General features: G+C 33.0%; 2 protein-coding genes across 2 annotated transcripts; one reads left to right on the forward strand and one right to left on the reverse strand.

Annotated features, from left to right (window-relative positions):
• The first annotated feature begins 1,580 nt into the window (after positions 1-1,580).
• LOC134251235 (uncharacterized) lies at positions 1,581-22,825 on the forward strand. The gene is made up of 8 exons (XM_062733621.1): positions 1,581-1,657; positions 14,246-14,557; positions 15,202-15,338; positions 16,276-16,495; positions 16,944-17,060; positions 17,226-17,345; positions 18,021-18,047; positions 22,715-22,825. Exons 1-8 carry the CDS (start codon positions 1,624-1,626, stop codon positions 22,783-22,785), a joined length of 1,038 nt encoding a protein of 345 aa, XP_062589605.1. The 5' UTR covers positions 1,581-1,623; the 3' UTR covers positions 22,786-22,825.
• On the reverse strand, positions 10,701-11,872 carry LOC134251234 (uncharacterized). Its single transcript, XM_062733620.1, has one exon. The coding sequence runs from the start codon at positions 11,832-11,834 to the stop codon at positions 10,899-10,901; it is 936 nt and encodes a 311-aa protein (XP_062589604.1). The 5' UTR covers positions 11,835-11,872; the 3' UTR covers positions 10,701-10,898.
• Positions 22,826-22,889: the final 64 nt, after the last annotated feature.

A 22,889-nucleotide genomic window follows, 5' to 3' on the forward strand; every position in this document is an offset into this window, starting at 1 on the left:
AAGATTTTGGCGCGCGACAAGGCAATCGTCTTGAAAACATGCTAACTCAGATTATCAGGAAGCACAGGTAGCTGATCTGTCTATCAAATCAGAAGCTATTGTTTTTTTTAATGATTGACAGGCGGTTAATTATTGATCTTAAGTCATATAGATTTTGGGGGCGTTAACATAAAATTGGGTTTTTAAGAAATAAAGTCCGCGTTTTTGTGAATGTTGCAGAATAATATCCGAGGTCGAGAAATGTTGTTTGAAAGATAAAAGTCGAGGCGTTAGCCGAAGCTTTTATATTTCAAACAACATTTTGAGACCGAGGAGGTAATTCTGCATCATTCACGACAACAAGGACTTTATTTCTATTCTACTACATGCACTAGCAGCTCTGAAATACGACTGGTCTTTTCTCCATTGAGAAACGAATCAAGTCACCATGCTGTGATAACACTGTTCCATTTAACACCCGTTTAAAATTTGTTTGGTTACCCGTGAATCGATTTGTGCTTACGCCGCATTAAAATTAGCCTTTTATTAATTTGAAATCTGTTTGTGATTTATATAGATTAATCTATTTGAATATACGATAACAAAATCAGTTTCCCAATTTACCATTTATTCACTAAAATCACGTAGGAAGGTCTTTGAAACAGCCCCGCTTAGATTTTGAAACCTACATTCATCAGCTACTTTCTGCAACATACAGTGTTTAAATTGCGAAAAAAGACACATCGATGTGGTCCAAATAAGTATTTCACTCTTAAGTCAAACGTACATTTCAATTGCACAGGTTTGATACGTGTTTCTGATCTGATAATTTTTTTTTGTGATTTATTGGAGAATAATGTCCGCGGCATTTTTTTTTTATCTCGGCAATAATGGTACTCGAATTAGGAGCATTCAACAGTGAAGTGGTCATATGACCATCTGCTTCAATCCAGTGAAAAATACAGATTACACAATTGCCTTATACCTGGTACTAAATTTAGTATCACTATGAAATAAGTTAAATGGATATAATAAATTCATTAACCGTTTGGTAAATTGACTAAATTCACATCTAAAGGGATAGATGAGAAAACTTAGTTTGTCTGATCCAATTTTTATAATATAAAATCTATAGATTGTTTTAGAGAAGAAATTTGAGTAAAAATATAAAAATTTTAGGGGCATATTCCTTATTTAATTAATTAGATGTATTTCTTTATTTTCTTTTTGAGTTGTTACTTTATTTTCAAAAGAGACTCTCTTGGACTTGGGGGTATTTTACAGAATGTACAATATAAGTGAAGAATTATTGAAAGTGCTTAATATGTTTTTCTCATTTTCAGTGATTTCTAAAATATCTAAATATTACTTTCATTGAATGTTATTCATCATAAAACGTTTCTGAATTATCTTGGTATGTGCTGAATTATTTTATTATAAAGTTATGAGTAAAATGAATGTATACTTACTGAAATTAGTTACTACTCGGCTCCGTCAAACGTTACATGCATGGAAAATGTAAAGTGCAAGATGTTTTAATGCGCAGATACCGGATATCAAAAGGGCTATTTAAAAAGAAAGATATGCACATTCTTGCATTTAACTTTAAACTTTCAATGAAAATAAAGATATTACAATGTGAAGATGAAGAACTGTATTTTACTATTATGTTTCATAGGTAAGAGATTTATTTGATATTTAATAATTTAATAACAATAAAGTAATTTGGTGATTCATTTTTTTTTTACAATGAAGTCTTCCATGTTTGTAATCCAAAGGTATAAAAGGAGTGGTGAATGTAAGAAAAAATCCTTTGAAAACCTTGGTTTAAAACAATAATTTTTGTATGCAAAGAATCAATAAAAAAAAATTGAACAAGGATTTGCACTGAAAACATTAAACAACTACAGAAAATGTTCACTCTTTGCCAAACCTTTAACATTTCTATTCATTTGAAACGGATATTCGAGTAAAAAAATCTATCAATGAAACGGCTAAAATCGGACTTTGTCAATATGATTTTTGCCTTTATTCAACTTATATTTTTTTGTCCCCCGCTTGAAAAGTGGGGGATATTAATTTGGGTCCGTCCGTCCGTCTTTCTGTCTGTCTGTAAAGCTTTTGTTTCCACACGATATCTCGAGAACCCTTTGAGCTTTTGCAATGAAATTTTGGATAGCAACTCCCTATGGACTAAAGAAGACCCCTATTGATTTTGAGGACAAAAGGTCAAAGGTCATAAATTCGCAAATTCTGTCTGTTTTGACACTTTCGTTTCCGCGCGATATCTCGAGAACCCTTTGAACTTTTGCAATGAAATTTTACATAATAACTCCTTGTGCCTTAAGGAAGACCCCTATTGATTTTGAGGTCAAAAGGTCAAACTTCAAGGTCATAAATGTATACATTCTGTTTGTGTGTAACACTATCGTTTTCGGGCGATGTTTCAAGAGGATGTTGAGCTTTTGCAATGTATTTTTATACCAAAACTCCCTAGGACCTCTCTCACCCCTCTCAAAGTGCCCCGCCCCGTTTTATTAGTATTGATTGTATTACATGTCGCTATTTTTAGCACAGGGGCATGAAGGAGAGTTGTTACGTATAAAACAGGTTCTCGACGGATTTTTATTCTTATTACATCTATTAGAACTGAACTGTTTAATAAAGTTTAAATTAGACACCATGCACTTTGTTAAATTTTGACAACATATCGAACGTGAATATATACATGTATGTGACTTAATGTTTGTATATAATTTTCGCCGAGTAAACGCGGCTCCGTGGTCTAGTGGTATGTCTCTCGCTTCACATGTGAGAGGGCCAGGGTTTGCATCCCGGAAAATCCAATTTTTTTTTCCGAAATACTTTTTTTTTTTACTAAATGATAGTGTTCAGCATGTGAAATGAAAAATTTATGAGGTCTGGCTTGTACAAACTCATAAAATCATCATTATGTGTACAGTGTGATAAATATTCCATATTAAAAGAATCATCTACACACATAATAAAGAATAATCAATCAAACCTTTTGGCATATTTTATTTGCTTCAGTACCGGTATACATTTAATAATTCTACAAATTCAGTCAAGGGGGTCCGAACACCCACTCCCACCCCCCTGCGCATGGTTTACTTTTTCCCTAAGCGGGGGACACAAATTCTCTGAATTAGCTTGTTTAGTAAAAGGGTTACTTTTAGTGGGAGCTTTAACAGCATTTGACCTAAAATACGCGAAATTTTATTTAGAAGAAAGAATACTTTCTCATGGCAAAATCTTTCAGGTAAGTTTTTTGATATTATAGATTTTTGATAGTATAGTTAATTATTTTTCAATAAAAAAAATTGATCAAAGCTCCGGCCAACTATTCTTATATTCTCTCATCTTAATCTCTTCAATAATTTGTTTCTCGAGTTATGTTTGTGCATACAGTGTATGTGAAAAAATCGAAATTACATGACGTATATAATGCCGACGTACGACAACACAATAAGGGGTTTGTGGGAGGGTAGTGGATCAGAAGCCTAGTGTATTGTGAGGATAATATCTTCTTTTCGTTGATAAAGTTTGAATTCAATTGATGAAGATTCAATCAAGAACTCCCATTTCTTGACCCTTTTCTTCAGATTATCACATAACTGTATATTCAAATTCCCCCACTGTTGATTTTGGTAGGTACAATCGCTAATGTGTTTTGTGTATTAATTCTATTTTATATATATATATATATATATATATATATATATATATATATATATATATATATATATATATATATATATATATATATATATATATATATATATATATATATAAAGTGCTTTGATAATTTGAATGTTACGGAGTATGTTATTTTAATAGTTGTACAATTGAAAGCCAAGGCCTAAAATTTGGGATGCCTACTTTTTTCACCAGCAGATCGAATTTTGTGTAAACCCTGGCAAAGAGCAGTCGTTTTTTAAAGTAAATATTGACTCCAAATACCTTACCAATGCCATTGTTTATCATTCTTAGGAGGGGGAGAATGTTATGAAATAGAATATAACATCTCTTGAAAAAGTAATAACGTAATGAACTATGAATACAATGAACGATACAAAGTTGTAGCAAAGCAAACAAGCACCTCTAAAACATCTGAGATGGGATTAGTTGTAAAGGTAGAGTAAGTGTCCATGTCAACCAGACATGATTGGAGAAATAGAAAAATCTCTAAGCAATTTAGTGAGAAAGCAAATATTGAGACTACGCTTAGTGACCTACATCAAAAATCCATTAAAACAATGTAAATTGGTAGCAGAGTAAACACGAATCTCTGAATTGGATCAGGTGCTATGGAGGTATAAGCTTCCCCTACCGAACGGTCACACCTATCGTGTTTTTACCTCTCTGCATCAGCTCAAAATACAGGTGTTTAGGATATATTACCATAATTATAAAATAAGTAGGAAAGTTGTGGTTGTCTCAGTCAACAGATGTTTTCAGTTAGTTTACTATTCACTCCTCAGTATATGAAACAGTTGTATGGTATCTTTTACTTAGTTCAAGGGGATATATCAAATCGATCAATGAAGAAATGAAAATGAATTTTGACAATGGTAATTATACATTTGTACCGTGGAGGCTTGCATAATTAATGTTACTCCAAAACACCGTCAATAAATGTTTTCTTGTACAAAAAAATTCAAACCAATATACAAGTATTTGGATTTCATTCATTGAAACGTTGTTTTCGTGTTAGCTAAATAATTATGTTATTTGATTGTTTAAGTGTATTTTCGAAAGTTGCCACGGTAACATTACGTCACATTATATATTTAAAGGGAAGATAACAAACAATGATCGATTTGAAAGAATACAAATAATACCCGGTACAAATATGTGTAGAGTGTATAAAATATGGTCCCCTGGAAATTCCAGATGTCAGATCAGGTTCTGTCAAATTAAAGAAAGCTCCCCCGGTTGATCAATAACACCCATTCACATTAGATAAAGCTACTAATCAAATCAATAATAGGAAAACTTTTTCTGTAAGTCAATGATTAAATTTAAATGACCGTCATTATTTCTTTGGAGGAGTCAATGTCAGTTGTGATGGCAATCTCTCAACTATAGAAAATAAAAAAAAATTCTTCTTCTATAAATTTTGCAAAGCTTAAAAAAAGAACTGATGTCTACAGTAAAAGACATTTTTTTTTAGAATAAAAAAGTTTATCTTATAAACTCTACTCTATATAAAAATACAAATATAGGTATGCTTATAACGAGGTCGAATTGGTATCCATGGTAATTCAATAAAAATTAGGAAGCTGTGAGCGCTGTTTAAAACCATTATCTTTAAATACGTCGCGCGGTATATTGGGGTATTAAATTACGTAACTTATAAACGACTGGCGTTCGTATTTCTGGTCATTTTAATGTTTGGCCACATTAATTTTTCTACCACTTGAAGGAAGCTTCTGCGTCCTGTCATCAGGTCCCTCAAAATTCATTAATAAGTATCCAAATATACCGGTAAAGACCGATTCCGGCTGTTTGTAAAATTGGATTCATTCCTTTATATGCCGTGATCTTGACAGGTAACAAGAAAGGATAGAAGGTTTGGTAAAGATTATTTACTAAATAACAGGTTTTCCCCCTAAAACTAAAGTGATAAATGAAATTTGCAAATTTTGAAGTAGTCAAATTTTTCTTTAAAAAGGCATTTAAGCAAGTAATAGGATATATTGAAAGAGTGATTTTGATATCGGTTTTGTTACTACGAAACAAAATTTATATGCGTATTAAGGTATTTAACGGGACGTATATTGTAAATATGAGCTGCATTCTGTTTGTAATGGAAAAACTTGTTACAGATAAAATATTATTTTTAAAAAGTGCAAAGAAATAAAAAATTGCTATATATGAAACAGTCAAAAGTTGAACAATTTTAAGAAAACGAGAGCAAAAATTAGATGTCTATAGTCTGTTTTGGTACGCCTTGAATTTTTGACGCTTAGAAGACGTATGCATTAACGTCAGAAATTGATATTTTGGCGTTACACAATCAGTACCAATTTTTGTGTGCGATGCCTAATTATAAATGAAACTGTGTTTAAAAAATAAAATTTAAACACAAATCTTTGATCTTGAATCATATCCAAGACAGTTTTCACCCCATGAGGTAAAAATATGTTTTTGAAAGGCACATGTACAAAGGCCAGCGATTTATAACATACTTGTCATTCAAGATCTAGGTCACAGTCCTGGGTATCTGATAAAAATTGATCTGAATCTTTCGACAGCGACTTTTTCAAAAACTTATCAGGTATTTGAGGTCTTAAAAAGATAAATATTTGCTTTAATGACCTTGTTATGAAATATCCTATCTATGACCGTATTGGTTGCATTTTTGTAACCGAGCAGCAAGGCAGATGTTATGTTTTCATAATTTATTCAGGAAATAAAGGCATTGATCTAAAATAAACAAAGTACATAATAAGTCAAAATTACAAAAATTGAGAAAATAACATATGAGATAATTTACCTTAGTATACGTTTAAGAAAAATGAACTCTTTGAAAAAAATGTGTTCTGTAAACAATTCAAATTGAAACCTTACAGACTCATTTCATTTACAACTTTGAATGCAAAAATACAATAAAGTAAAAAGTTTGCAATCAAAATAATAACGTAAATCTAATCTTTATATGGCAATGAAACACATAATCAAATATACAAGTTACATACCATAAGATGCGTATGATGGACACTGGATTTAAGATATAACTTCTTTATGGAAAACGTATTACTGCTCTGATATACAAAGTAAAGCGCGGTAAATTTATACTTATAATGAAAAAGTATTATTGGATGAAAAAATAGGAAATAACCAATCAAATGAAAGAGCCAATGAAATCATAGAATAAAACTTTACTCAGGCAACTCAATCCAGATGCGCAATAGAACTTTTGGTTAATCAAATTTTAAGATTTTATTTCTCAAAACGATATGAAAAAAATAAATAAAAACGAATAAATACATATAGAAATAGATTTCATAATATCACATACTCCCCTGGAAAATTGTTAATCTGTCCTCAGATTATAATAATATCAAATTCACATAATAATAAATACATATAGATATAAACACGAATCAATGAATTCCTCCATTTCACAGAAACACAAAATGACTTTTTTTTTATCACACATATTCACAATCACTAGAGAACTGGCTTCAACTCCTTTCTGTTCACGTTTCTGGTCTTAGAATCGTCGTTTTCCAAACGCACACTGTAAACGGATGGAAACGGTTTTCCAACAATGGTGAACACTTCTGGTCTCCACTTGTCTTGAATCTTATCACGTCCTTTGATCCCTCTGTTTCTTACGTACACACGGTCACCGATCTGCAACTCATCATTCACTTTTCCTGCATCGTGTCTCTGTTTCCGGTCATCTTCGTTACGCTGAATCTCTGCCTTTGCTCTGTTGTACGCAAATTGTAACTTTTCCGAATGGAGTTCAATCCACCGGTCTAGACTGATGTCGTCTGTTGGAGTATTAATATTCCGTCCTAATAGGAAATCTATCGGCAGGTATGGGTCGCGTCCGTACATCAGGTAATAGGGCGCATATCCAGTTGATGAATGAGGTGTCACGTTGTACGAAAACACGAGTTCCTTGATGTATTCCGGCCATTTCCGCTTCCTCGCTGGGGGTAGAGATCGAAGTAAATCATGTAGCGTTCTGTTGAAGCGCTCGCACTGTCCGTTTCCTTGAGGGTGGTACGCTGTCGTTCTTGTCTTTTTAATGCGATAAAGAGTACACAGCTGCTGAATAATCTCCGCTTCAAAACACTTTCCTTGGTCTGAATGTATACGTTTGCATACTCCAAATTTAAAGAAAAACTCGTTCACTAACACTCTGGCTACTGTTTGGGCTGTCTGATCTCGTGTCGGAACGGCTATGGTCCACTTTGAGAAAACATCTGTGATCACTAACACATTTTCAAATCCTTGCGCTTTTTCCAACACAGAAAAATCTATCGCTAAACACTCCAGTGGTTCGGATGCTGTAAGGTGTCCCATACTAGTATGCACTTTGGGTGGTGGAATCTTGGATATTGCACAACGGTCACATTTTTTACAGTAGTTTTTAATATCCAAAAACATTTTTGGCCAATAACACCGCTGTCGAATCATGTTGAATGTTCTTTCAATACCTTGATGACCATTCTGATCATGGAGACACTCTAACACTAAGTCCTTCATACACTCCGGAAGTAGAATCTGCGTGAGCTCTCCTAATTTTGGATCTTTAATCTTCCTGAGAATAACACCATCAGAAATATATAAGGACTTTAACTGCCTTAACAAAACTTGCACTTTCTTGTTCTGTTTCCTCGAAAAACTTGGTTTAGGAACAGTGTTTGTCTCCAGGAAATTCGTACACTTTGAAATCACTGCGTCTTTTCTTTGTAATTCACTGATCTCATCCTTTGAATATCCAGGAAAAGTTTCTGCATGAGTGACAGTAGCGGATTCAATGAATAACACTGATGAATGCGCAGTTTTAATATCCAAAGGAACAATAGATCCATGTATGCATTCACTGAGAACATCGACACTTTTCATGGGAAGTCTTGACAATGCGTCTGCGTTGCTATTCTGTTTTCCCGGTCGGTACTTTATCTCGAAATCAAAATCTGCTAGTTGTGAAGCCCATTTCTGTTCATAAGCACCAAGTTTAGCTGACGAAAGGTATTTCAACGGGTTATTGTCTGTAAGTACCACAAACTTGTTTCCTAGTAGATAGTCTCTGAATTTCTCCGTCACACTCCACTTAAGTGCTAAAAGTTCAAGCTTCAGGCTACTCATGGTCTTTGCGGAACGTTCATTAGGTCGAAGAGTTCTGCTGGCGTATGCAATAACGACAGTACGCCCATTCTGCACTTGAGAAATAACGGCTCCTAGTCCATGTGCACTTGCATCAGTTTCGACAATGAATGGTAATGTGAAGTCAGCGTATCCAAGTAAAGGAGCACTAGATAACTGTGTTTTCAGCTTTTCAAACGAATCCTGACAACTTTTAGTCCACTTATCACCAAATTTTGTCTTTGGATGTTTTATATTAAGTTTGGCAATTTCAAGTAATGGTTCCGCTATCTGTGAGAAATGTCGAATAAAACGGCGATAGTAGCCCGCAAATCCCAAGAATGATTTCACTTCTTTCACATTTTCAGGTATTTTCCAGTTAACTATGCATTTGATCTTCTCACTATCAGTGCTGATGCCGTCTTTACTCACAATATGTCCCAGATATTGCACAGATGGTTGGAAAAATTTACACTTCCGCATCTTCAGTTTAAGACCATGTTGACGTAGAATAGAAAACACTTTGTCAAGACGCTCAATATGTTCACTTAAAGACTTTGAATAAACAATGATGTCGTCTAGGAAAACTAACATTATGTTGAATACTTCTTCCCGGAAACAGTGCTGCATTAAACGCTGGAACGTAGCTGGCGCGTTGGTAAGTCCGAAGGGCATGCGCATAAATTCATAAAGTCCAAAGGGTGTTGTGAAAGCTGTTTTCTCTATATCCTCTTCTGCTACTGCTATTTGGTTGTAACCGGAAGTTAAATCCATGGTAGAAAACATAACAGAACCGTGTAACACATCAAAAGTTTCTTCAACTCTGGGTAACGGAAATTTGTCTTTGATTGTCTTCTCGTTAAGCTTGCGATAATCCACACAAAGTCGTAGAGTATTGTCTTTCTTGCGAACAAGTACAATAGGCGAAGCAAACGGGCTGGTACTCTCCCTAATCACACCGTTATCCAATAACTTTCTAATGTGCTGTTTCACTTCCTCAAACTGAGATGGTGGTATACGGCGGTACTGTTGAGAAACCGGTTTATCATCAGTGAGGCGAATGCGATGTTGAACAGTATCTGTACTTCCGATGTCGTCATCATTCTTGGAGAAAATGTCACTATATTTCCGGAAAAGTGAAGTTATTAACGCTTTTTCTTCTTTGCTACAGTCGAGATGGTAAATGTCCTCAGGTAAAGTGAATTTATCATCAAGGGTCGTAACCTCTGAGACGTCACAATTCTGAATAAATATTTCTTCAACACTGCCGACTCGATTAAATCCGATATTTGATCTGTTGGTATCAACTTCACATCTAGACACAGTTCCTATTCTTGTACGTGGTTTAACTGAAATATCCTCATCTCCGATATTGGCTACACGAACCCACAATTTCCCACTGTTTATGGTAGCACACGTATATACGGTCCGGAAATTCCTGTGTAGATGTGATCCATTAATCAAAGGATTAACAATGACATCACTGTCAATATGCGGTCCAGTGCACTCTATAACAAAGGCAGTATTTGCTGGTATACGAATAGGAATTGACCCGCTCACTCGTGCAAATCCACTAACAATCCTATGATCGAACACGTTGCTTTCAGAAAAAACTTCCTGTAAATGTGCACTTGTTGGAATGTTACAAGTAGATAAGATATCCTTGCAAACACTGAGAATATTCATACCGATGAGACCTGGTAGAGCTTCTTTACGCTTCCTCGTTTCACTGTCTACGGAGTCTTTGACTATAAGAAAACCACGCTGAGGAATAGTTTTTCCTAGGTACTGGATATCAAGTTCTACGTACCCTACATATGGGATGGTTAGTCCATTCGCAGCTTTAAGTCGAATTAAATTGTCTTGTATGATGGTTGTTCCTAATGGCTGAATAAACTGTTTGTAAAAGCTATCTGTCAGTGTTGAAACCATGGAACCTGTGTCGACTAAGCAGGGGATTTTCACATTTAACACAGTAATATCCATCACAGGACACTTCCCTATAAAGCGTTGCATAAACGATGAGTCCTGTTGACCGTCATCTATTGTCGGACTCGTGTCAATAGATGTTACTTGTTTTCCGAATCATTCACTTTCACACGACAAAATCTCTGTATATGGCCCAGCTTTCCACACTTGTAGCACTTCGGACGGTTGCTATAGCGGCGTTCCGTAGAATGTTCACTGCCTTCGCGATCTTTCATCAGGCTGGTTAGTGAGTCGATCTGCTTTTGTTGTGCTTGGATGATTTTCAATAGCTGATCCGCTGTAGACGATTCCGGTGTTGGGACATTTAAATTTGGCTGATCGCTGATCTTCTCGGCCGGTTTACTGTCTGGAAGCTTTGACTGCGTGTTTGAATGGTGTTGCGTTGTTTCTTCTTCACTGAATAGAATAATTTCATCTCGAAGTGTGTAGAAATCAACGGGTCCGTATTTGCTTCTAACGAGTCGTTTCGCTTCCTTGCGTATGAATGGGTCACACAAGCCGTTAGCGAATCGTTCACACAAGGTGCGCTCTTTCTCTGGAAAAACACTGCTGTCTTTCTTAATCACTTTCTGAAATAGATCCAAAAGCACATAAGAATATTCACGAATTTTTTCACTTTCTCTCTGGTGTCGCTCAAAGAAACGTTGTTGTAACGTAATAACACTTTCCGGATTTCCGAATGCTGCCCGTAGACAATCCAATAGTGCATAGGGGTCATGACGAATATCTTCTCTGTATTTCACTTCGTCCTTGGCCTGGCCTTCCAAATGCGTAAATATAAGATCGACTTTCTGTGCATCGGTCCTTTCACGAGCTGCAAACGCTACTTCTAGATCGTCAATCCAGTCATCAATTGACACATCATTTTCAGTTTTAGGTCGACCAGAAAATGTTTTAATCTTGCGACTTTCGGGAATAAATGTATGTTTTTCAACAACTTTTGGCTTGGAAAGTTTTTCTTCTAAAAGTTCTTGTTCCAATTCATGGATACGGTTTTGAAGATCTCTTTTATTCATTTTCAGAGTTCAGATTCTAAGTTCACGATTAACATTTACCGTTCCGATGAAAACAGTTCACTGTACAAAACCCAGGTAAATCGAACACTCTGTCGATGAGTAGAATTTACCATACACACGCATCAGTGGAATATAAGTTCCATAATCAATGCCTTGGTGTTGTTTCTCGCAGCGCCATGATGTAACCGAGCAGCAAGGCAGATGTTATGTTTTCATAATTTATTCAGGAAATAAAGGCATTGATCTAAAATAAACAAAGTACATAATAAGTCAAAATTACAAAAATTGAGAAAATAACATATGAGATAATTTACCTTAGTATACGTTTAAGAAAAATGAACTCTTTGAAAAAATGTGTTCTGTAAACAATTCAAATTGAAACCTTACAGACTCATTTCATTTACAACTTTGAATGCAAAAATACAATAAAGTAAAAAGTTTGCAATCAAAATAATAACGTAAATCTAATCTTTATATGGCAATGAAACACATAATCAAATATACAAGTTACATACCATAAGATGCGTATGATGGACACTGGATTTAAGATATAACTTCTTTATGGAAAACGTATTACTGCTCTGATATACAAAGTAAAGCGCGGTAAATTTATACTTATAATGAAAAAGTATTATTGGATGAAAAAATAGGAAATAACCAATCAAATGAAAGAGCCAATGAAATCATAGAATAAAACTTTACTCAGGCAACTCAATCCAGGTGCGCAATAGAACTTTTGGTTAATCAAATTTTAAGATTTTATTTCTCAAAACGATATGAAAAAAATAAATAAAAACGAATAAATACATATAGAAATAGATTTCATAATATCACATTTTGACTGACATTTTTCTATCTAATAATTGCGTTTCTGTTTTTTTTTACTTTCATTTCAATATTTAAGGAAATATTCCGTCTACCTAGCACAACCTGATTCAGGAATGCCAACTTCATTTAGGTTCTTGATTCAGACTTTTGAATTTCCGGGGACCAGTATTTTAGCAATCAATTTTTAACAGATCGGACAACATTAGTTTTCTTCACTTTATTTTTTTTTTACGTAAAGAGAGAGAGAGAGAGAGAGAGAGAGAGAGAGGAGTGCTCACTTCCGTCCAAACTCTGGACATGCAGACTTTGCTTCTTAGAGTGCAAAGGCCTTCTAGGCAAGAAACAAAACCTGCTAATGATGTTGTTAGATTCTCCCCCTGCTGTCCTGCACTGCATTGTTGTAAGGAGTTAAAATGATAAACAGAAATCCAGGCATTGATTTTAACAAACTATCTTTTCAATTCAAGTTGCAAGTTTATAGGTTTTCTAATATCTAAATTGCGCTCAACTATTCTGAATAAGTGCCTTTTGATACAAATTTTAGAATCATATTGCCTTTTTTTGTAAAGAATAATCAAAATAAACTGTTTTACATTCAATGCTGTTTTATGCGACTTCATGCATTTATTTTCTGTTTAAGGGAATCTTAACCTGTCGATTCTTTTGAAAGTACAAATCTTCCAAATTATCCTACTGGGCAAGAATTCGTAGTATGGATCTTAACCTTTTATGTTTATAAGTCCATGTAAAAGTTTAGCTTTGGAAATGATATCTTTTAATCATAATGTAGGATTATTCAATTTTTATCAAGAACAACTTATTAAAAATAATTTCTTTCAGAGAACTATGCATAGGAACCTTAGAAGATCTAAAAAAGGAAATTCGCAATTCCATGTATCTGGTACGCCCATCTAACAATGACATTTAATAAATGAAAAATAGTCTTTGATTGCATGTGCTGCTCCCATTTAATTATTGTGTGAGTTATGAAAATACTTAATAAATTTTACAACATCATTTTTATATCTTTTTATTTGAAACAATACATAAAAATATAATCGACAATAATTTCCTTTACAAAAGAGTGAAATAACAAACAGTGATTAAACTCATAATTTGGCATTAAAAAGGTATCTTTAGAATGCTAGATATGGGATAAATATTATTTTAATCAAATGATGAACCTACAAACATGAATCGTCTTCATATCTTTCATTTATCTGTCTATTTAAGAGAGGTTGTTTTACAATAACTACTAGCATATTGGAAAAGAAGTTTTTGTCTGCAGTGTAATTCAATATTTTCATTGTTTCCTTTTTCACTCACTATCTTTTAATGTAATGTGACCTATTTTACGAGATATGTAATGACAAAATCTCTTTAATCTTCTTTAAAACTTGATCCAACTTTCGATATCACTTTTCCATGGTCACTTTTAGAGAAAAGTTGAAAAGTGTTCAATTGAAACGAAAATATTCAGCGAACTTAGATACTTGATGAAATATGTACTGCAATAACTTATAAATCAAAACAGCTAGGCTCATAAGTTGCATTTATAGATATTTTTTCTTTTGGTTTTCTAGTGTCCGTTAAATCGTTCCTGACAATAACACAGCAAGCCTCAAAGGGAAGAACTGCTATATTAGAATGCGAGTACCCAATAGAAACAATAGTTGTCCAGTGGTCTCGAGTTGGTATTGGTATCCTTACCACCTGCAACATTCCTGGAACTTGCTTACCAATGGAGAACACAAGATACTCTGCCAACGTCTCCAGGTCTTTGTCTAACTTCATTATAAAAGATTCAAGATATGAAGATGATACAGGAAATTGGACCTGCACCGTTAATAGCACAGCGCACTCTCGGGTAGCAACACAACAGGTTATTGTTTCCAGTACGTATCTGCACAAATCTATTTTTAAGTCTTGAAAAACATAATTTCAAATATCAGCTTTTAATTTAACTTGCAAGTGCTGAAGTATTTGAAAAAAATGTCTTGGTAAAGTTTAAAAGACATATTTTTGTCATTTTAAGTATTTGGACAATACTGAAAGGCTTTCAAAAACATAAAAAATTTAACATTTTATTTGAACTGTTTCTTTATATTGAATTCTGAAAACATCTTATATAAATATCAATAAAATCTGTCTTCTTAAATTTAAAAAGAAAAAGGCATAGGCAATTTAAAAAAAAAATGAAATTAACCTGATTACATTTCAATTTAGAAAATCAATCGTTTGAAATACTTTGAAAATAAATAATTTCATAAAACTCGGTATAGTACACACACTGATTTTATGTACTAAACAGAAATAATATATAAGTAAAGGATATGATAGGCAAAGTTGTTGTTGGAGTATCCAGTTCACAAATTTGTATTGCCTAAAGATATGTTAAAGATCATGGTTCAATTATCTTTTGCATTTAACATGCTCATGTATATGGATGATAAGTGACTGTTCTCTATAGAAATATGTCGAGAAAAATGATGAAATATTTTAAATATCTTCAAAAAATATTTCTTTGGTGTACTATCAGCTCTGCCAAGCAGTTTTCATTTTGTGAAAGGACCTGTGAGTCAAATCATTATGCCTGACGAAGGACTGGATCTTGAGGCGAAAGCTGTTTGTGTATATCCAAAGCCACACGACGTTTTTCTATACTACAAAATAAAGGTTTGATATTTTCTGTATTACAACGAGACACATTACAAACCCTCCTCTCATAATAATTTCCAAACAGCTGTATTTCATTTTCATTCTGAATGACTTTGTAGTGTAAAACAGCACTGTGATAATTCATCGGCACCAAAAGCAAGTTTTTTTTTTACTTGCCAAGATAGCTGAGCAGTTTAACGCACTGTTCCTCTACTGCTGGGATGCTGATTCCGTAGGTCAAGAGTTCAAACCCCAGTTTTGGCGGAAGTGGGTATCTTAATAAAAGTGAATTCACGGGTTAAGTGCTTTATCTGACTTTGACACTGACAAGATTCTCTGAAACTCCATTTTTTGAAACTTCTTCCCTTATAAGATAAATGATAATAAACATTTTATTTCTTAAAAGCGAGAAAAAGACTACATAACTGAAGTGTTAAATTTTATTGATATATACGTACTAGTAGCTACTGCAAGTCGGATGTTTCCCCTCCCACCTCTTACCCATTAATGAGAATTTTAGGACCTTTAAATTAAGTGTGTGATCCCTTTTGACATTAGTTGACCTATTGACAACAATACTCTCTTACTTCATACTGTATATAATTTAACTAACAAGAACTGTAGATCATAATATAATATCGAAACATCTTATTTTTTGATTTATATATTTGGTGTTTATAACGAAGACAAACATTTCAAGAATGCTGGTTCTTTTTCAATAATTCCAGATCTCTCGGTCTTAACAACTTTCTGTCAAGACTTCATTATTTTGTAATAAATAGAATAATCCAACGTCATCGATAATTTGGATCGAAATTCGTCTCTAGAATATACACAATATCATCATGTTCAACATTTGTTCAATTAAGCAAATATGTGCATAAACTTAATTTACTCAAACCATACATAAAACAATACAAGAAATTAAAATGAATTCATTTGATATTCATTTCAGGGAGATGATACTTTCAATCTTTTCCAAAAACGAAACGCAAAGATGTATTTTGCTCCTGGTAACGACCAAAACTGTGCTGTCCACGAATACGAACTACTAGCTAAATTCAACATTCAAAAGGAAGATTTTCTAGACTTGACCTTGTCATTTAGAATGCAGTACAGAGCGCTAACAGGGGCTGATGTGTCAAGTGTAGAAACGCCCTATGTTATTTTTCCAGGTGTGTATATTTCATTATATGTACTGTAATATAGTTCTCCTGCCTCAGACAAATTTGTAGATTACTGATTGGATAAACTTACATGGCATCGCGTTTACCAATGGGGTCTGCGTTTTCCAAGGGGGTTTGCAACTTTGGATTGCGTATTGCAAATCAGGATATTTGTTTAAAAAATGAGTTTGCAGATGACCGGTGGCAAGCAAGTTAAAACAAATGAACGAGTTAAAGAGACAACAGTCTAATGTGCCAGATGCGTAGAACTAGATAATAAATGCGGTTTCCAACTTTTTTAAAGGAAATCATTATTCCGTTAAGAACCCAAATGAAGTGTATATTTCAGTTATTCTAAAAATACACATGCAATATTTTCTGTTTGAATTTCTACAGAAATGGATTGGACTGAAGTTATAACTAAAAATAAAATTATTAGAATATTTATCTTTTTTAGGATATCCCTGTCAAATAAAGCCATGCAGAAACGGGGGAACATGTCGAGTTCTGTCTTTCACTCATTACGTATGCAGCTGTGTTGACAGATATACAGGCAAAAACTGTGAAACTCCGGGTATGCCTTCTTCATACACTCTTTATCAATTTAATTTTAATTCGTTAAAAAAAACTTTTTTTTATTTATTATTTTTTTTTTGTACTTGAAATATAATCAGACTTCCTTAATACGTTGTGCTTATGTTCGTATTTCCAATTTCAGTGTAATTTCATTTTGTTTCAGTGGATCCTTGTGTATCTGATCCTTGTCAGAACTACGGTATTTGTCACGGAAATAAAGATCATTATACGTTTGAATGCAGATGTGAGCAGGGTTTCTCTGGAAAAACTTGTGAACAGAAAGGTACTTTACTAATGTGAAATTTGCTTTTTATCAACCATGTCAAATAATGATTTTCTGCAACATACAACTTGTGGAATTCTCCTAAGAAATAATCTCCTGTCCTTCCGTCTCACTGTCTGTCCGCGAAAACTTTAAGCTTGCCCAAAGTTTTTGAATTGTTGGGGCTATGTCTTTATTATTTCACAGGTATATTTCTTGTGAAAAGACCGTTCCTTGGATACAAGCAAAAATGTGCTCTTAACTTGACAAACTTTGACAATAAAATACCAAACTTTAACCTTGGATAAAACTTTTTGAATAGTTTATGCTTGAACTTTCATACTTCTCATGTGTATCCATTGTGCCAAGATCTTTTAATTTTTTTTCCTTTGATCTAGTATGACAGACATTTTTTTTTTAAAAAGTTTACATTGGTGATAACTTTTGAATAGTTAGTCCTTGGGCCTTAACATATCATTGCATACGTTGTGATACGATCTTCCTTTTCCTTTTTTTCCTTGGCTTTTTCACCTTGACCTTGGAGCTTGAGTTGCATTTGATAAATTTCAACCCTCGCCATTAGCTGCCATGCGGGGGCATCAGTGTTTCACAAACAAGTCGTGTTTTTATAAAGAATTCAAATTATCTAAAAATAATATGAATGTAAATATAAGTTTCTATTATTTTCTTTTTTAGCAGATACAAGCGGATCATACCTTAAAGGTAAAGGAATTTTTAAAAATGCCAATTTGATTTTTAAATTAGCATTTCAGTGAAAAAATTTAAAGTTCTTTAATTGACTTAACTTATGATTTTAAATTTAAATATCAAAAAATATTTCTGTTATCATTGAATCTTTATGCCATTGTGTCGATTTGATAATTTCACCAAAAAATCAAAATTACCATGCTTCTCTTTTAGTGTAAAAGTACTTTTCTAAAAATCTTAACTATAGAGATTCTGAGAACCATCTTGTGGTAGCCCAACACTTACCAAAGACTTTACGTGAAAACAGCACAGTCTTGCTCACATCATTTACAAACTTTACTCATGCTTTTGAAACTTTAAATAATCTAAAAAGGTCAAGCGGATTTGTCATCATAGTTTGGACACGGATTTGCGATTATGAAAGTTTCAAATTATAGGCTTTTTAATTTGTCACATTTTAAGGAAGGAAATACAGCTTTACAACTCGTTTTTTCTTGAACTTTAATGCCAAAAAAGGAATGGACACGATAAATATACGTATTAATATTTTTAATCACAAAAGGGGGGTTTAGTCTTGTATTCCACCATACTTCAAGTTTAAGTCAACAGCTTATATTTCTTTCAAATATACATTGACTTTTACTTCCAAATATTTTAGTTACAGGAATTTACAGAGCCTAGATATCGAACATTGGAAGCATAATCCTACGTCGTATTCATGTTGTTCTCCCCCTACAATTATATTCCTGCTGGACAAAATATTGCTATAAATGTTTCAGGTTATGGTTAAAATCTCACATTTAGCGATTGACCCTCAATATCAAAACAATCGATCCTTCTGTATTCAATAATTCAGACGAGTAGTAAAAAAGGAATTAAATTACACGATCAGAATTTCATTGTCCCAGCTGACAAAGCAAGTAACAACATAGTGTTATTTTGTAAGATGCATTTCTTTAATTTTTTCAGAGTAAGTGGTAATTAAATCTATTGATTACAGTCTAACTTAAACCAATAGCCTCCTTTTTAGGAAGAAATTCTTCAAAATCTATGTTAGTTTTAAATGTTTCAAATTTTCACAACAACCTAAATGAATTTGATTACCATTCATATACTGGATTCAAAATCATGGGAATCCTTGCAAAGATACCTAGCAGGTTCGGGAAAATGATTTCATACTAAAATATTTACAACAATATAGGAGGGACATCAGGATTACTTTGTAACAATATGTCTAAAAAGTGTATTTACAAGATATTGCTACTTGAAAATTCACCGAAACTTTTTGAAAATTTGAAATCACGTTATTTTACCAAATTCAGTAACATCAAATTTACAACTCTCTACATAACCATTCTCCACGAAAAAGTAAAGTCCGTACTTTTTGAATCAGTTCCGGCTTTTCACAATAAGAATGAACTCAAGAAAATACCTACTTTTTCATTTGTCAAGTTCTTAATTATTTTTTCACTGAACATTTTAATTGATATTGTACACTCAAGCAACCTTAATTAATCTTAAAAAGATGTTTGGTTTTCTGATTGACAATATTTGAATGGTTTTAGACTAAGAATAGTTCTAGTAATGAGATATAATTGAGACATTATTCTTATAAAAAAGGTTAATGGTTATCTACGAAAAATAATTATGATAAACGTGATGACTTTAACTTTTCAATCGCCAACTTCCCTTACTTGTGCAGCAATATACCTTTACCACCTCCGTAGGAGGTTCACATTTTATTTATTTCGAAAGCATGAACATGCTCTTTCGTGAACAATTTCTAAAAAGAGGTACGAACAGGGTTATAAAAAATATATAGTAGCCTCGTTTAAAGTCATGCTTTTGAAAGTTGTTTGTTCGATATATTAACCCTGTCTGCAAATACGATCTATCGTTACTTTAGATACTGACAGATTTTTTTTCAAACTAAATGTGAGGTCATTATCTACACACTGAATTTTCTGTTTTTCCCCCATCATGACAAGCAGCGCAAGGCGGTTGTGAGGGGCTGGCAGGGAATGCTCACTCTATGGCACTTGATTCCACCTCTAATGTTTCGAACGTTCGAGTTTGCTCTGCTCCAAAATAAGTATTGTTCCACTGATGCTGTTTGTTATCTCAATATATTTTATTCGTGATATTTGGAACAACTGAACTGATTAGGACATTGGATAGGCAGCTCTATTTCTCTATTTATTTTTATAAAAGTGTTGCTGCTGCTAAAGAAATTGATTAAAAATTGAGTGGGAGATTAGGTTTTTTCTCAAAAAGGATTACAGAAAAATTTATTGTTATTTTACGTTACATCCGAGAAATTATCAAAAATATAAAGACGTCATAATACGCGGATGAAATTTTGGTAAAATAACCCTTTGTTTATTCCATGAAACGTAAAGACCTAGTCCTTCTGAGTTCTCTCCTGGCCCTGGATTTTTATATTATATTTACAACAAACAAACAATTCGTATACTTTTTTGAAGTCCTAATTTAATAGAATAATATTTACATTTGCAAATATTTTCTTTTATATAACAATATAAGAAGCAACGCGTGTTTATAATAATTAGAAAAACACGGGATCCTCGCGTCATAAACGTTTGGCATAATTTCTCAGTAACGTCATAATTAGTCAATGCGTGATCAGAGTATCAAGAACATGCCATTGGGTTTGAAAAATCAAGCATTTTACATACTAAAGTTTATAATCTGGCAAAATATATAATATGAATAAGTCACAAACGTAAATATAGGTAAAAATCTATGATTTTGAAACATTTATCGGATATAGATATAGTTTTTTTTTAATTGATTCCGTGATCAATTTATATCCTAATTCACGTTTTAAAGTTGTAAATTATTTCTAAAAAAACAACTTTTTTTATAGTCGTGGATACCTTTGAAAGCGTATTTATAAAATATATGCACTCACGAAGAGAGTTTAAATCATTCTGATAAAATACGATCCATTTAACAAACAGTAATCAAGCTCAAAAGTCGATTTAAACACTACAAACTGGGAACAGAACAAACATATTTATCTGAAAGATCAGACAGTTCAGAGGACAAGATTTGGCTTGTCGCATACTGTTTTAAATTGTTTAACGTAGATAATGCATCATCTGCACTGTTCTAGAAATCTTTTGGTATGATAGTCCATACATAGTTCATACATATTTTTTTAAATTTAAGGTAGATAGTGAGTACTGTTAATCGTTTTAATACCACGATGTTAAATTTCACGATATCTCAAAAAGTACCATTTGCGATGGTTTTAATTTCACGCTGCGAGAAATTAATTCAAAATTTCGTATAAGCAATTTAACATTATTAAAAACTAATAATAACATTTATGAAGGGTTTAATTTCGCGGAAAATTAATAAATCGCGAACGTAGCGAAATTAAAACCATCGTGAATATTTGCCAATCTACAGTATATCAAGAGCAAAATATATATCTTATCAAGAAACTGGAAGTCACAAGAGTTAGACAATCTGACCTTGATTGATTCTAGTAAAATGAAACAGCTTGATAAAAAATGTGAGGTAACGAGCAGTATTCGAATTTCATTGTCCCTTAAGCATTATCAAATAGGAACGGAGCAAAAAGGACCTCCAAAATGTCAGAGGTTGGATCAGGTGCCATAGAGGAGTGAGCATCCCCCGCTGACTGGTCACTTTCACCGTGCGCTCCTTTTCATGATCGGGAAATAACGTAAAATTCAGCAAATCAATGTGTAATTAATGGTAAAACAATCAGTATGAAAAAAGTCAGCATGTCACTTAATGTTGATTTCACAATCATATACAATCACCTTGCTATAAAATAGCTCTAAAATATAACATGATCAAACTGTAAAAAAAAAAAGGTACATTTTTATTATATTTCACTAAGGTTGATTTAAGAATACACTGAAGATATAGCTAGAGCACCGAGATATGCATTTTATTTTGCAGCTATACTTGTTCTTGTAAATATCAAACTCAGAATTTGATTGACTTTATTTTGATGATTTCAATAACACTATTTTGAAAAAAAAAAGTTGCTTAGAAATAAATGTAAGTCATGCATTTATCTGACAGTGTTTAATTTTATAAGAAAAATGCCAGAAATATTTTTCTGTTTTAGTTTGCCATAATTTAAAAGCATTATTAAATATAGCTTAAATAGCTTAAATTTTACCCATTTCTGTAGAAAAATGCCAGAAATATTTTTCTGTTTTAGTTTGCCATAATTTAAAAGCATTATTAAATATAGCTTAAATAGCTTAAATTTTACCCATTTCTGTAGAAAACACATTGGAGTTTACCACAACATTTAACAAACCCACTTCTTTCATTAAGTCAATTTCAATTTTTCTCCTCCTGAGATCTCAAAACCTGGATTTTGAATTTAAAAAGTAGTTAAGACGAATACTAGTATATATTAAATACTTCAATAATGAAATTTTTTTTCAAGCGTATATCTCTTTATTATGTTAAATTGAGTTCTTTGTACAATTTTGTAAAAGGGCTTGGGTACTTATAAAGGCGACTGTCACAGTCTTATTCTATTCTAGTTTACTTATCTGAAAAAGAAAATATTTTATTACATCACCACGTAAGAAATCTCATTTCTTAATACGGCTTTGTTGTGTGAAGGCATACTGTTTGCAAACTATCTACATGTATTTTTTCTTCAGGTACCGTCTACTTATTTTGGATGATTATGGCTGGAAATATGTATCACCTGTTCTGGCGTGTTCTTTTCTAAAGCATTGCAGAGTAACAAGAATTAAGGAACATTATACATTGTATTGAGGAATATACAAGATTAAAATCTAATCTTGCTAATGAAGTCTTAAGATCTAAAACAGC

This window comes from Saccostrea cucullata, unplaced genomic scaffold (genome assembly GCF_032062105.1).
Source record: "Saccostrea cucullata isolate Sc308-1 unplaced genomic scaffold, CSIRO_AGI_Scuc_v1 ctg1842, whole genome shotgun sequence".
Lineage (NCBI taxonomy): Eukaryota > Metazoa > Mollusca > Bivalvia > Ostreida > Ostreidae > Saccostrea > Saccostrea cuccullata.